Source organism: Falco naumanni, chromosome 12 (genome assembly GCF_017639655.2).
Source record: "Falco naumanni isolate bFalNau1 chromosome 12, bFalNau1.pat, whole genome shotgun sequence".
Lineage (NCBI taxonomy): Eukaryota > Metazoa > Chordata > Aves > Falconiformes > Falconidae > Falco > Falco naumanni.
The window spans coordinates 28,097,544-28,112,572 of record NC_054065.1 but is presented as its reverse complement, the minus strand read 5'-3'; the positions used below and the strand labels follow the sequence as shown (position 1 = coordinate 28,112,572).

The following is a 15,029-nucleotide window of genomic DNA, read 5'->3' as shown; positions in this document are numbered from 1 at the left end:
CCCTTGCTCAGACGTGGATGAGCACCGCTGAGGACTGAGCCGTCGCGCCCGGGGGAGAGGGGCTGCCGTGCAAAATGGCCGGGACGGCCGCTGCCCCCAGGCCGGGCGCATGGGGACGCGGGGGGCCTTTAGCTCCGCGCTCCCGGGGTGCAGGCACCCCCCGCCGCGGCCGCCTGGCCCGGGGTAGCAGGCGGAGGGGCAGGGATGCCGGGGGTGTCTCCCCGCCCCGGGCGCCCGCGGCTTCGGCAGCGGTGCCGGGGCTCGGCGCGGAGCTGCTCGGGGGTGGAAAATGGCTCGTGTATCTTTAACCCACAGCGGCCAAAACGCGGCGGTGGTGGGTTTTTTTTTTTTCTTAGTTAACAATGGAAACTTTTTTTTTTCTTCAGTATTTCCCTCCAGCCGAGCAGCGCCGAGCAAGAAAAAAAAAAAAAAAGAAACTTGTTCCGCTGAGTTCAACCCCAGACAGGCTCACAACTTCCTTCCTGCTCTCCTACCCCCTCCCTCCGCTCTCCTCCTCCTCGCCGCTCCTCTCCCTCTCCTCCTCCGCCTCCTCCTCCTCTCTCCGCCTTTCCAGCCGCACGGGGAGCGGGCGCCGGGGCCGCGGCGCGGAGCTGCCCGGTGTCCGAAGCGCGGAGCCGCCCGCGCAGCCTCGGCCGCCGAAGCGCGGAGGGGCAGCGCTCGGCGCCCCCCGCTCCACCGCGGGGCGAGGAACCCGCGGGAACCCGCGCAGCGAGCGGGGCTCCCGGCCGCAGCGCGCCCGCCGAGATGGTTTCTGCAGCGCCCTGCGGCCGCCGGCGCCGGCGGGCACAGCCGGGCAGCGCGCACTGAGGGCGGCGCGGATCCTGCTCCCAGGTAAGCGGCGGCGGGTGGGGGGACGCGGCCGCCCCCTCCGCCGGGGTCCCCCCCGAGCAGCCGCGCCGGCGGCCACGGCTGGCGGTGCGCGGGGCCGGCGGGGCCCTGCGGCGGGGAAGAGGCGAGGTGGGGGCAGGCAAAGGGGCAGGGTGCTGCCCCGGCCCCAGCGGGCCGTCCCGCAGCCTGCCCCGGCCCCCACCCCGCGCCTGCCCCGGCCCCAGCGGGCCGTCCCGCACCCAAAATCTGGCCAAGCACCTCGTGCCGGTGCCGTGGTCGGACCCGAGCCAGAGCGCTGGGAGCCGGGGATCCCTGCAAAGGGTGGGTGCCCGCTACACCCGGGCTCAGCTGAGCCTCAGGGTGCCTCCAAGCAGTGCCTGAAGGGATGGGGAGCCTTTTCTTCACGAAGTCGCTGGGGACTGTGCTTAGAGCTGTGGCCATTTGCCAGCCAGGAGTCTCACAGGGAGGGGAGACACATTAAGACTATCACTGACAGCATCGCACGCAGATGCTTCCAAAGACACCCGTAGCCAGACGTGCATAAACAACCCTGCACACTCATGTAGGCAGTGTGTGCGCAGGTTCCCATGCCCCAGCATGGGATGGGGATTGCAGCTCCAGTGGCACATGGAGCAAACTGACATGAAGGAAAGCACGCTGAAGTACAGAGGGGCGCAGCCACCGACAAAAGCAGTCTCTCTCACACAGATACACACACACACACACACACACACACCCCCCAGGGCAAACACCACCACACATCTCTATGTGGGATCTGGGCGGTGACTTGGAGGCAGTTGCAGTGTTCAGTGCCCCAGAAGGCAGATGCTACACGGGGGAGGCACATTTAGGCAGGGCACGTGTGAAGGTGTGCAAAGCCTTTGTTGCGCATGGTAAGTTAGGGGAGTGGTGGAGACGTGGTCCCATTACCATACAAACCTGCAGGCAGCGAGCCTTCATGTTTATCACGGAACAGAAATCTATGCCTGAGACTTGATCTCAGTCATAGGTGACAAACTGGAAGGTGGCAAATTCAAGCCATTTAGAGCTTTTTCCTTCCTTCAGAAAATGACAGCTTTTGGGGCTAAAACTTGAAAGCTGCCAACTTTCAGCTCACACTAGTTGACGCTAACTCCGCAGTTCTGCTGCAGGAACAGTTGCTGACTGTGTGTCCTCTCGGACACTGCCGTTGTGGCTGCATCAACTGGCAACCCGGAGAGGGGGCAGGGAAGGCAGGAAAGAGGGGAAACGGCCCCAAACCTGATTTCCCCTTGGCTCAGACCCTTCTGACGACTAGGCTTGGCCATGTCCCCGGGGGTGGCACGCTGGGGATGCATGCAGGTGTGTGTAGGGACTGGTGGGAGGGCACACGGGAAGGGGAGAGCCAGCCAGCTGTGTGCACAGCCGCAGGGTGAGCTTAGGCAGGACACAGAGCTACTCTCACCACTTGTCCTTCTCTCTCTCCCCAGCTGTCCCATTTTATGGAGCTGCGGTCCGGGGCCAGCCCAGCTCCCCTGCTGCCTCCTGGCGATGCTGCTGGTCCCAGCGTGGAGAGACTCTCGGCAGCCCCGCGGAGCCTGAGCGCTGAGGCGGCAGCGGTGGTGGCCCCACTGTGCGCCCCGGCTGACTACTATGGCCGTGTACTGCTATGCGCTCAATAGCTTGGTGATGATGAATAGCAACAGCGAGGTGACAAGCGGCAGGAGCAAGACGCCGCCTTCTCCCGGACAAGTGCTGCCCAGGGGCCCAGAGACACCCGGCAGCTGCTGCCCGCTCCCTGTCTTCAGCCCAGCCCCTGTGCCGCCCCGCTCCCCACGCCATGGCTCCGCTTTCCTCTTCCCACCGCTTGAGGAGCCTCTGCGGCCACCGGGCAGCCCTAGGGGACGGCGGGGCAGCCGGGGTGAAGAGGGGCAGCCAGGACTCCCCATGGCACGGCAACTTCAGCGGGAACTGCACAATGTCCAGGTGAACCAAAAAGTGGGGCTCTTCGAGGCACACATCCAGGCGCACAGCTCTGCCATCCAGCCGCCGCGGAGCCCCCGGCCATCCCGGCCCCGTCCTGTGAGCCCCACGGCGCCAGCGGTGGGACTTGGAACTGGACCCTGGCTGCGAGACTACAGGGAGAGTGAGGCCCCTGATGCTGGCGGGGTGCAGGTCTGGCCGAGCACTGCAGAGCCCTCGGGGACACCAGTGGTGATGGTGGTCCCAGCTGTGATGCTGGCAGAGGGCAGCAGCCCCCTGGAGCCATCAGGACCTGCACCACTGCGAGGCGAGGTGGTGGTGGCCCCCGCGGGACTTGAGGGCCAGTGCCCCGCTGTTGGCGGGAGCATCCCCGCTGTCATCGTCACGGACCTGGGGGGCCCAGAGGAGGAGGCGGGCGCCGTGCCCCCCGGCAGCTTGCCTGTCCGGAAGCTGTCTTCATCCTCAGCCTCTTCCACTGGCTTCTCCTCATCCTGGGAGGAGTCCGAGGAGGACATCTCCAGCGACCCTGAGCGCACGCTGGACCAGACACCAGCCTTCCTGCAGACTCTGGACCAGCAGAAGCCCCGAGTGGTAAGTCTTGCACCAGCCCTGGGGAGGTGGGGCGAGGGCTGGCAGCATCCCCACTCCAAGGCACAGCTGCAGCGGAAGGGCAGAGGTCTGTCGCAGCAGAGGTCTGCAGAGAAACTTTCCGTTTACTTGGCGGTCCTTGCTTTTCCTCGCATGAAAAACTTATCCCTGTTCCTAGTCTGAAAATGCCCTACTGGCAGGAGAGAGCAGCAGTACCCGTCCCGCTGTTCACAGTCCTTGCGGAACTTCCCTGGGGCTGCAAGCTGCCCACCAGCATGCTTAACACGTACCATGGTCTGCAGTCTTCTGCCGACGTGGTTATGAGCCTCAGCTTTCCCTCAACATAGCTCCCCTGGGTGCTGGAGGTTTCCCATGATTTACATGAGCCTAAGGGAGAATTTATTTCCTCCTTGGAGTCGAAACCACGTGGGCCAGCTGTCTTGTTAAAATTTATACTGATGCCCATCACCATAGCGTCTGCGCCTTTCACATGGAAGCAAAAATCTCTAGAACTTCTGGTAATTCCCCTTTTGAATAAAACTCCTTGCTTGTGGGGTATCCTGTATTTTAAGTAAGCATATTTTTATTAGGTATTTATATTAAGTTCATTTGTTTCTGGATCTTTGTTTGTGGCAGGACTGGTTAGGAGGCTTCAGGTGAGAGAAAGCATCAGTGTCGCCTGCCCTTAGAGCAGAAAGATCTCGAAGAGGAGGGCTTTGAGGCACTCTCCAAAATCAGGCACTCACGGGATTTCTTGCGTCACTTGGGGAGTTCGTTACATGTCTGAATGCTCCACACAGAGCATGCTTTGCTCTGAGCTGTCACACCATTTATTCAGAGGGCTTTAAACTACTTTACCCCAGTGCAGCATGCCCATCAGGATGTTCTCTGACCACACAGGCTCTCCCATCCTCTGGCTGTGAAACATTACATCGATTTGAGCCTCACGCTGACAAACCCTGAAAAATGCAGGGCAAGCCAGTGGCTCCTTAATTTTAAAGAGTTTGGTAAAGGCCCATCAACTTTCAGTGATGTGGTTCACTATGTTTAACTTCCCGTAGACACATTAAACTTTGGCTAAGCTCAATGACATGAGGAAGACCAGTGCAGGGAAACATCTAAGTAAAGTGAAGGTATAAAACTTATGAAGAATGACAGACCGTGGTTTGTAAAACGCTCAGCAGGCTGAAATAACTCTCTTTGCTTGCTTTGATACTTGTTTTGTCCTGTTTGAAGAACTCAGGTTCTGTCCTGCTCAGGATGGAGAAGCAGTTGAGCAAAAGCACAATTAATGAAGTTACGAGTCTGTGGCTCAACATATTTGCAGACAGTTTTGTATTTTGGGGCTCTCGACTGATGAATCAACTTGCTCCCTTTCGGAGCTGCTGCAATCCCTGTGCCGATTAAATTCTGCTAGTTTTATGTGCATGAGCTGTAGTAATCTCTGCTCTATTCTCTGTACTAATCGCTGTTCCTAGTGCCAGATCCCGCTGATTTGCTGCTGAAAAACGGTTCGCTGATGGGCAAAATCATGCCTGATGCCTTTGTGGAAAGCTTCCTGGAGCCTCAAGCTGACTGTGCACAGCCTCCCGTGGCCTCTGGCGAGCTCAGCCAGGCCAGTGGCTCAGCAGCAAACAGGCAAGGCTCGTCTGTATTGCCAAAAAGGCCTGGATCAGAGCGAGCTCAGATCAGGTCTAAGATCAGAGTAACTGCTGGGCTCAGTGGGACTACTTCAAGCTGAATGACATGAAGAGCTGGTCCAAAACGCATCAGGCAGCCTGAGAGGTGCAACTTGATTTTGTGTTTCAGTGCTGGAGTTGCCTCAGCAGGAGCGGCTGGGCTAATTTACAGTGATACTTTCCACTGGGCTCCATGGGTCCCGTGCAGGGCTGATCACTGGCTTTGGCAGGTTATAGTCAACTTCTCAGCAGGATTGTGCGCAAATGCCCAGTAATTCAAAGCTGATTCATACAAAAACCACCCAACTTTGTGTACCAGTTGGCAACATCTTTTAAATCCACAATGACAGCAGAAGGCAGCTACTGAAGCAGTCTCAGGTTGCACACTCATTTGTTTTCATGGACTCACTATTTCCTTTTAACAATGCACATGTTCTGGAAATGAGTTTATGTAATGAGGGAGAATGTGTGAGAAGCTCTCTCCACCACTCGTGCTGTTCCGTCAAAATAAATCCTGGGAGACCTTGGCTGACAGAAACCAACATCATGTCTCTGGGTTGAGTTGGTAAATGCGGGGCAGGCAGAGAGCCCTGCCTGTCTGTGCTGGGTGCTGGTGCTGCTGGTGCAGGGGAGGGCTGTTGTACCTGGAGGAGAGGTAATGATGAGCAACAGGAAAGCAGTTCTTGCCGCAGACGCGGTCTGCACTGTACACCTCGCATAGCATGTTTACAGATTTGATAAAGAGCAGGCGTGCTTCTGCCCTTCCTTTCTGGAGGCTGTCTGGCTTAGCGAATCTGTTGGGGATGTCCGGCTGTCTATTGTAGTTCCTCCCGGTGTCCCCTGGAATCGGGCAGATCCCTCCAGCTGGCAAGGACTGGTCCTCCCATTTGTACTGCAGGTAGGAAATTTCATTTGTGGTTGGGCCTACAAATTAGCCAGTAAGAAAATGATGTTGCCTAGTGAAAGGGAGGAAGGTATTGTGGCCACATTTTTGGACACCGTGACCTGGAGCAGCTCCGTGGTTGATAAGGGCTCTGCCTTTGTTTATTGAAACAGTTTACTCAGTGCATTGCCTGTCCCTGGAGTGCTCTGGTGCCCAGTGGGCTGTGCAGGACTGGGAAACAGTGACGCTGCCATGATTATAGCAGACTTGTGAAGCGCAGTGACAGTAAAAGCAACCTGACATTTTGCCACTGCAATTGCAAGTCCACTTAAGGTCTGATTAAACCTCCACATAAGGGCTTTTGCAGCTGTGGCTTCCCCGGGCTGTGAGCTGCTGCTGAAGAAACCCCACACTTGTTTATTGATGCTTACAAGGTTTCAAAGACACTTGAGTGATTACCCTTCTTGGGCTGTGTGGGAGGGACAGCCTGTCCAGGCAGCATGTTGGGATGGGGACACTGCAGTCTGACAATGCCGCAGGGCAGTGCTCGCTGCACGCCCTCCGTGACAGTGACACGGGCAGTTTGGGGAAGGAATCTCCGCTCACCCACTGCCCAAGCCAGGGGGATGCAGCGGCGTTGGAAGGCGCCTGTCTCCATCACGGTGTGTCTCATGTTGAGGGAGGATTTCTCTCCTCCTGGCTAATCACACAGGCTGGGTGTGTAGGGGAGTGAGAAGGTGCTCCGTGGCACAGGTAGCCCAAGACAGTGGCCTGGCTCCTAAAAGGGATTTCACACCCAAAATAAGCCCTGTTCTAGCTGTGACTCCCATTGACTTCAGTGGGAAAATACGAGTCTGAATTTTACTGTTCCTGGGGGACCCTGTTTGCTCTTCCCAAGGCAGAGCTGGTAGACCAAGGTGTACTCAGCAGCAGGAGGCTTGGCCTCAGTCTTGGGTGCTGGCTGCGCCCCTTAACAGGACGATATTCCAATGCTGGTCACTACAGTGAGTCATCATCATTGGCCTAAATCCCCTAGTTTGTCAGTTCCTCCACAACTAGAGACAAAGCAACAGACAAGTGGGGGGAAAGGCAGAAATTGTGCAAGTAGGTACTACAGAAAATGACTTGTCAAGGGGAAAACCCCCACGCTCCTGGAAAAGCAGTGCAAGGCACTGCAGTGTTCCTCTTCCTGGCTTCCCCACAGCCACTGTGGAAACGCAAGGACACAGGGCAGAACGGTCATCAGGCGGCTCTCGGTGCATTGTGAGACCTCGGCTCCTTTCAACAGGCAGAGCAGCTTGCTCGGAGTAAGAGACTTCCATTAACCTGTGCAAAATGGCAAGAGCCTTTGGAAAAAGCTACGGACATTGCTGCTGACAGGCGATTTTTAAATTCATTTATTTGTTTGACTCACAATGGCTGTAATGCGTTTCTGAAAGGAGCCAAGTTTAGATAGGGTTAGTGTCAGCCAAGGGCCTGTGGGACCCTTGCTTATTTCTCTTAGAGATGTTCCAAGGCACAAGCTGACAACAGCGCTCCTGATTTGTTCCTGTAAAAATCAATCAAATTAAATACGCTTTCATTCCCTTTTCTAGCTGTCACTGTGATCAGGAAGTCTCCATGTACACAAACCATGACCGCACGGCTATGGTGATGCATGCAAGCCCCATGAATGTGTGTCTTTATGCTGACTGTGTTTATGTATTTCACTCCTTCCCCCCACCACGCTTGTCTTAAAAGCTTCTAAGCTTATGAGCTTGTGTGTGGTATCACTGATCTCGTATCAATACGATGTCTAGCGTATTGGAGCCCTGCTTGTTTGCTCTGAACAGCGGCTGTTTTCTAGTAACGCATATCACTGACCAGGGAAGGTGCTTAGCACGCCGGGTGAGCTGCCCGAGCATGGAGCCTCCTTCAGCCTTGCTGTGGGAAGACCGGGAGGAAGAGGAGAACGAGGTGGGCAGCTCTGTGTTTCTGTTCTCAGAACACCATGCACAGCACGCCTGGCAGCACAGTGTGCCTTGTCTGCTGGGGTGAGACCAGGACCCCCGGCTGCCCGGTGGGCTGGGCAGAGCTTCAGGTTCTTCGTGGATGGAAGCTGTGCACTCCAGCAACTCCCTATTCTGTAGCTTATCTTCTACCTACTCATGTGGCCTTCTCGAGGAATAAGTAGCTTTTTTATGGTCTCCCACCCACGGAGGCTGAGTGGAGATGCTGCCATAACCTGATGAGAGACAAATGGTGGTATTTCGAGTCCATTTTTATCAGCACTTTTAAGCTCATTGGGAAGGTTTTCTTCTTGGCTCACATTCTCCATGATTGACAGCATAGGAATTCCATGGCACGTAGCAGATCCTTTTCATAGAGGGACATAGTTGCTAGCACAGCTGCTGTCTCTTGCATATTTTGCTTCTCAAACAATTTCACACTGAAAGCATTCATAAAACGTGGAAAAAAACCCAAAGCATTTCTGAGATGCAGGAAGAACAAACATTAGGCCCATCATACTTAGGCTCCTCAGCTCTGGAAACAGCCAGGTTTCCTCCCCTTCTGATGGGAATCGCGGGATGTCAGGAGCTTGGCTGGTTGGACCCTTGGGGTGTTACGCTGAATGTCTGCAGAGTGAAGTTCCCAGATCGGCGGAAACTTTACGGTTTTGTCTTTACCTTTTTAGAGCCTTGCAATGACAAAACCCAATCAAACCATAGTCAGCACCTGTCTCATGTTTTCCATATTATTTCTATAATGTGTTAGGACAGATTTGCATGTGAAGAAAATATTAGCACAGCGCTGAGCTCTCGCATGCCGTGCGACGACTGAAAGACGGTGCCGAGCTACTGTTTTCTTTACATGTAAATCTGTTCTAACTCATTAGAGAAATAATGGCATCTGTGTATGATGTGGAATGTCACTTCAGCTAAGATTAGTCTTCTGTAATCGTTAAGAGATTATTTTGTTTATACCAGTAAATAAATTTGTGCAGTAAATTTGACCAATTTTCTTCCAATGAAGCCCAGCCAAGCTTTCCAAGACAGATATGTTAATATTTAACAGACAGCAAAAACTAAATGTTAACACTTTCAAATCGCAGAGTAACTTCACAGCCCAATCCCTAGTCTCAAATGTGACTTCTCAGGGAAGGTGGGCTTCCATATTTACTGGGTTGCTTGAGAGGACCCTTCTATGGAATAAAAGGGATAAATCTTCTAAGGTACCTTTCTTCTCTGTTGACTCTGATGGGATCTTGAGGATGAGCCTAGGAAAGACAAAGGAATCTGTTTCTAAAGTACTCATAAATGTCTTCTATAAATTTTATTGGAACTTCATTCTTATTCATACACATAAAAAGCCAGACCGTGCATAGCCTGCACAACGGCTGCAAGCAGGTCAGGAAGCTGCTCCAGTCTGAGGTGTACCAGCTTCAAAAGCAAGTGCCTCTGATTTGGCTTTTAAATCAGTGTTCAGGCAGCAAAATGTGTGATGTGCTCTGTAACAGGGGTCATCACCGAGCAGTGCCTCTCAGTGTGTGATTTGGCATGGGTATGTTCAGGAGCTCAGGGTCTGCAGCTGCAGGTTTCAGTCTGGGTGTATGTGGCACAAATGTGCTCAGAATTGGTGAAAGCTTTTTGGAAAACATAGATAGCAGCTTCTTCTTTCCCAGCCACGGTGGGAGTTCACCACCACGGAGCTGCTGTCACGGCTGTGTGCCTGTGGAGATCCTCACTGCTGTAGTCAGCCGCGGGTTGCATGGACTGAGTGTTGGCGTTTTCTGAGCTTAGTTTCTCAGAGACAGGTAATATTGGAGTCTGAAACTGCTTCAAGCTGCTAAGACCCATATTAGCCTTTTCCCTCTCACAATATTTATTTCACTGTTATCATACATTTCACTATGAGAAGAAAGAAGTGAGTTTTTTATAGTAAAGAACATTCTTTTCATTAACGATGTGGAAAAAGAGACAGCCTAGTAGAAGGAATTCAGTTCTTCCTTTCAGATCTAAGATTTATTGCTAGCCAAAGCACAAGGATTGCTTTTGGAGGGAGAGCTAGGGGGTAAAACAACAAGGGCTTAGCATTTACAAGTTCTTGTAAGCAGTACAGTGTATTATCTGATCAGCAGTACACAACAGGAACTGCATTAGCATTCGGCACTCTTGCGGTTTTAAGTAATAGTAAAGCATCCCTCTTTTCTCCCTGAAAGACGTATGTGGGCTCTGGAGCGACATTCTGGCAGACATTTTAATGAGTTTGAGGCAAAGGACAGGATTCGGTTGTCTCATCGCTCTTTGCTTCACACATTTGATTTGCAGAGAGGTCGGCACCTGGGGTTGCTGTCGTGTGGACTTTGCCAAATTGATGTGAGTTTTGCCTAGGGTTTCATCCTTGGCTTCTGGGCTGTCATCCTTGACTTTAAGTCTTGTAGTTGGAGATTCTGGAAAATAGGTTTGGACTGTGTGAAGCAAAGGGAGGTCTCAGCCTGCAGCCTTCACTGTTACAAAACTCCCTTCAACCTGAATGCTTTGGGCTTTGCCTGAATTAAGACCAATATATCAACACCAGGAACAGCCAGCACAGAGTCCTGGTGGGATGGCTGTGCCAGGGAGCAGGTCCAGCCCTCTCCCACCATCAGCGTTTGCAGAAGGGGTGTCAGAAACCTGGCACCGAGTGGAAGTTAGCAGAGGGCTAAACAAGGCAGCACCTACCTTCAGCATCACCTCCTTCTCCTCCCCCTTCGCTTCCTGTCCCTTTGCCCTTGCTTGGGCAATTGTCTGCAGCAAGATAGAATCAAAGAACCCTCTTCCTTTGCTAAACAATTCGCTCCTTTTGTTAGGGTCAGATAAAATGCTGATAAAAGCTGTTGTATCTCCGCTGAAGCCAGCAGGAGCATGCTGCAGTTTTGGTCCTTGATCATTTTTTGCCTTGCTCTCCCCTACATGTATCCAGTTACATCTTGTAAATCCAACCGTTAAACTGAATTAATGAACCAGAGATGCGGTCGCCACGGGGGTTTTGCCTGTTGATAGGTACAGTGCTTCAGAGCCTTTGGGGACAGGAATTTTATAAATGGAAACATCTGCAGGGTGACTTTTCGGAAAGTGCATTTTAGGGTTGGGTGTTTTTTTCTCGTTCCTCGCTAAACAATCTCCAGTCCCTGCTGCTCAGGAAAAGGGCAGGAGCGGAGCCTGGCCGTCAGCTCACCGCTGAGGCTTGTTGGTTGCAGCCCTGCTTCGAAGGCATTCCGGGGAGGCGTGGGAATAGCTTTTATCCCATTGAGTTAAACACATTCAGAACATTTTCGTTAAATGGGTAGTTAAATACAATGGTTGAGTGAGCCCATGTGCACCCCTCAAAAGAGAGAAGACCAGGGTGCCAAGGAGGGGCAGGGCGAGGGGGGGGGTGAGCAGGCTCCTGACCATGCGGACCGTAGGAATTGCTCTGCCGGCAGCCACAAGCCCCGTTAGATATCCAGGGGCATCCTCCCACTGCAGCGAGGTACAGAGCAGCTGGGGGAGAATTAGCAGCACGTCCAAATGTAATCTGGTTGCTATTATGGGTAATATATATTTAACACTCTGCAGGGACCATTCAAACCTGCATCTGTAGGAAGGGGAGAAAAGTCAGGTTTGCTTTTTTGGCAGACTGCAGATCAGAGAGTCCAATCTGCAATCTCTCTTGCTATGTTTTATGTGGGTGGGTTTTGTTAAGTTACAGGCAAAGTTATTGCACCCCTAGGCTTCTCACATTAAATGTTTCTCCAATTTTAGCAGCATTCTTTCCAGGCTTGGCTACATTTGTTTTTATCTTCTCTATGGCAATTGATGATCTAAGTCTAAAATGTATAACCCTGCAGGATCTCCTGTTATATATTTCTTCCACAGCTGTAGCTGAATCAGGACAGTATAATCCAATGACATGTTGTAATACCTAATGCTTTCTTTAATACATTCCAGATTAAAGGAGTCAGCAAAGTTTACACATCCAAATTAATAAATTTAAACAATAATAACGACAAATCCCAATTCGTGATTATATCTTGAAAGTGCTAGGGTTTTTTTTTCCTCCTATCTTCTCTGTTCTGGCTAAAGTCTGTTTGTAGGAAACTCAGCAAGACAGATAAAAGATGATGAGACAAACAACTTAATCCCTTAATAATGTCAAGTGGAAAATCCAACAACAGATTGGCAAGGAGCTCAAGTAAGGACTGCGAAGTGGCCCTTACTGAGGACTACAGAACTAGTTTAAAAGGCTGAGCCTGAGATATAATTAGCGATGAGCCTGAACCAGTGCCCATAAGTTCAAACATTTCTTTGAACCCTGAAATGGAGCCCAATTCATTTTTTTAATCCATAGCATCAGCTTAGATCCATCAAGGCCAGTTCAACATCACCCAGTACCTGGTGCTGCCCTCAGTACCCACACAAAGTGACCACGAAAGGCCCCAGGGTGGTATTGCCACCTCTGGGTGCTGCTGCAGATGGGAACACGGGGTAGCAGCAGGTGTGCGCTGCTCAGGTAGATGCCTGTCATGGCAGCACAAGGGGGAGAGCTGGACACTGCTTGCTGGCACTGTGCTGGCCTCCCACGTCCCACCGTCTCATCCTGCTCTTGCCAGGGGCTGATACACAGCTGCACCTCCATGCAGCAGCCCCCATTCCTGCTGCTTAGGGCAGCCTCCGGCTGGCTGCCGTTTATAGATACACCTTGAAAGCAAGGCGTGTGGTCACAGAAGTAGGAGGCATTTAGAAACATAATTGCCAAGCGGCTTTGGAAAGAGCATGTTAACTATTATTCCCTCAGAGCCATATTTACTTAGAGCTGACAGCCCTTCACCCTGGGGTTTTGTGGTAAGAATGTCTTACTGGGGTGGAGACCAGGGCGTCCAGAAAGGAAACAAAGGAAAGAGATTTTAGAACTCTGTCTTATCTCTATCCACCTGAATTACTGTTGTATTTTAAAAGAATATGTGAAGGCCATTGTTTGAAAAAACCCAGACAAGTGTGCTCTCCCAGCTCCATTGTTTTAACATTCTCCTAGGAATTTGTATATAATATGTTCCCAATCCAGTTTATCTATCTCTGCTTGACAAATCCTGTGTTTCCCTTCCGTACTTGTAGCAGAGTGGGAACTAACCTTGATCTTTTTGCAAAGCAAACAGAATTGCCTTGTCGGATGTCACATTCCCACCTTCACACACAAACAGTGCGTGTCGCAGTATTTGAGCAAGATGTACCACCACTGAAAAAAAAAAATCTGTGTAAAGCTCATACATTCAAGATAAATTTTTGGAAAAGCAGCTCTGATATGAACCAGACCCATTCTCAGAGGAGGGAGCAGCTAATGTCATCTGGCTCTTGTAGAAGCCCCCTTGCACAGCCGGTTAAAACAAATGGTCTGAAGCCAGGACTGTCGCTCGGCTCCTCACCATTAGCAGCCCCTGATCTGTGTCTCTTCCTGAGGAGAAAAGACCTGGCCTCTCTTCTCTGTTTTCTCATGTTACCCTTCATGGCTAGAATGGCTTTTTCAAGCCAAGGAAGGCAGCGTGGGAGTCCAGGTGGTCACAAGTGACTGTCACGTTGTGGGGCTGGTAGTGAGAGGGATGCAGAGGTAGCACGATTGTCTGTTCTTGTCTGTCCCTGTATTGTACAGCCTGACCAGCTCTGATATTTGGTCTTTGAGCTTTTCGGCAGCTTGAAAGCAGTTCCAGATCTCAGGTTTGTTCATGTGGATGGGAACCCTTCCCAGAAGGCAGAAAGCTCAGAGGAGCCTGTTTAATATAGTCTGATCTCATGCTTGAGCGTACGCAGGAGTTGACCTTTCAGCACTGAAATAAGAAGTGATGGGAACAGAATAAATCACAGCCTTGAAAGAAAAGCCAAGTAGCTTAGACTTGCACCTCAGGAGGAGGAGTCAAGGTGGGGAGGCTGAGAGAGCTGCAGGGGATGGGGGGGGTGGGGTGGGCAAACAACAGATGTGAAAAACTATCTTTGAGTAATGGGTTTGGTGGATCTTTGCTGAGGAAGGGCTATTGAGATGTAAATTGAGATATAAGGTGATGAGCCCTGGAGGTGAATTGTAGTCAGGTAGGTAGGTTGGAAAGACTCTGTTAGGGATGTTATTCTGAAAATATCTGCAAGGCTTACAGATAGGTTGGACGTGAAGACTGAGGGAAAGAGATCCAAGTTTTCCACATGCTAAAAGTTTCAGGCTAGGAGCAAAACACTCACAAATGAGAGCAGTAACATTTACACTCGCGTTGCAGAGGCATAAATTGTTCTACAAATCGGCAGGCTGCGAAGAATCAAGCCTCTATATTGCATTGCAAGCCTCAGATCTGTCATGTTCCCATTGAAGCCAAAGCCAAAATTTCTGAAAACTTGATAGGAGGCAGCTCTGAGCCCCCATGGCACGCCCCCCTTAACCTTCGGGGGCCTGGCATTGAATGCAAGATTTTTCCAAGAGAACCAAAACTCGAAGCGCTCCCCTGATAATCTGGAAGCTGCAGCCCCGTGAGGAGCTGTATGTGTGGTGGCTTCTGTCAGAGCCCGACTCCCCGTTTGGTCTCGGGAGGGGGTGGCTCGAGCCTTTTTCAGGGCAGCCACAGTGAAGGGTTGGGCTGCTCTGCGCCGCAGAGCCCGTCGCTGCCCAGAGAGATGCTGGGGTTTGCCCTCCTGGTCCGCTCTTCCTCTGGACCATCTCTGCTTTGTCCCCAAGGCAGTCAGACCCCCAGCCCCATCCAAACAAAGCCTGGCAGGACAGAAGATTGTAGGAGCTTGGCTGGAGCTGGAAGAACAGTTTTTTGGCAGAGAGTAGGTTTTCCAGCAAATGTCAAGGGGGAGGGGGAGTCAAAATGATTCACAAATTCAGACACATTTTCTGAATAGTTTTGGCCTAGAAAAAAATACAGAGGTGGGGGAAGAGGGAGGGATGTTAAAAATAGCAATGCATGTCATTCTGACACTTTGAGAATGAACTGTTTCATTTTGGGAATGGTTTGTTTATGTTTTGCAAGCATTTGAAATGTAGATTTGATTCAGAATGGCATTTTTCACTTAAAAGTTGACCTCACCGCT

The 15,029-nt window shown here is 51.7% G+C and overlaps 1 protein-coding gene across 1 annotated transcript in view; it reads left to right on the top strand.

The window, feature by feature from the left end:
* The first annotated feature begins 265 nt into the window (after positions 1-265).
* ITPKB (inositol-trisphosphate 3-kinase B) overlaps positions 266-15,029 on the top strand; it is a 70,399-nt gene continuing 55,635 nt past the window's right edge. The window contains exons 1-2 of the mRNA XM_040612217.1: positions 266-852; positions 2,319-3,402. Of these exons, the coding sequence (XP_040468151.1) occupies positions 2,482-3,402 (921 nt within the window). The 5' untranslated portion in view covers positions 266-852; positions 2,319-2,481. The remainder of the gene's footprint in view (positions 853-2,318; positions 3,403-15,029) is intronic.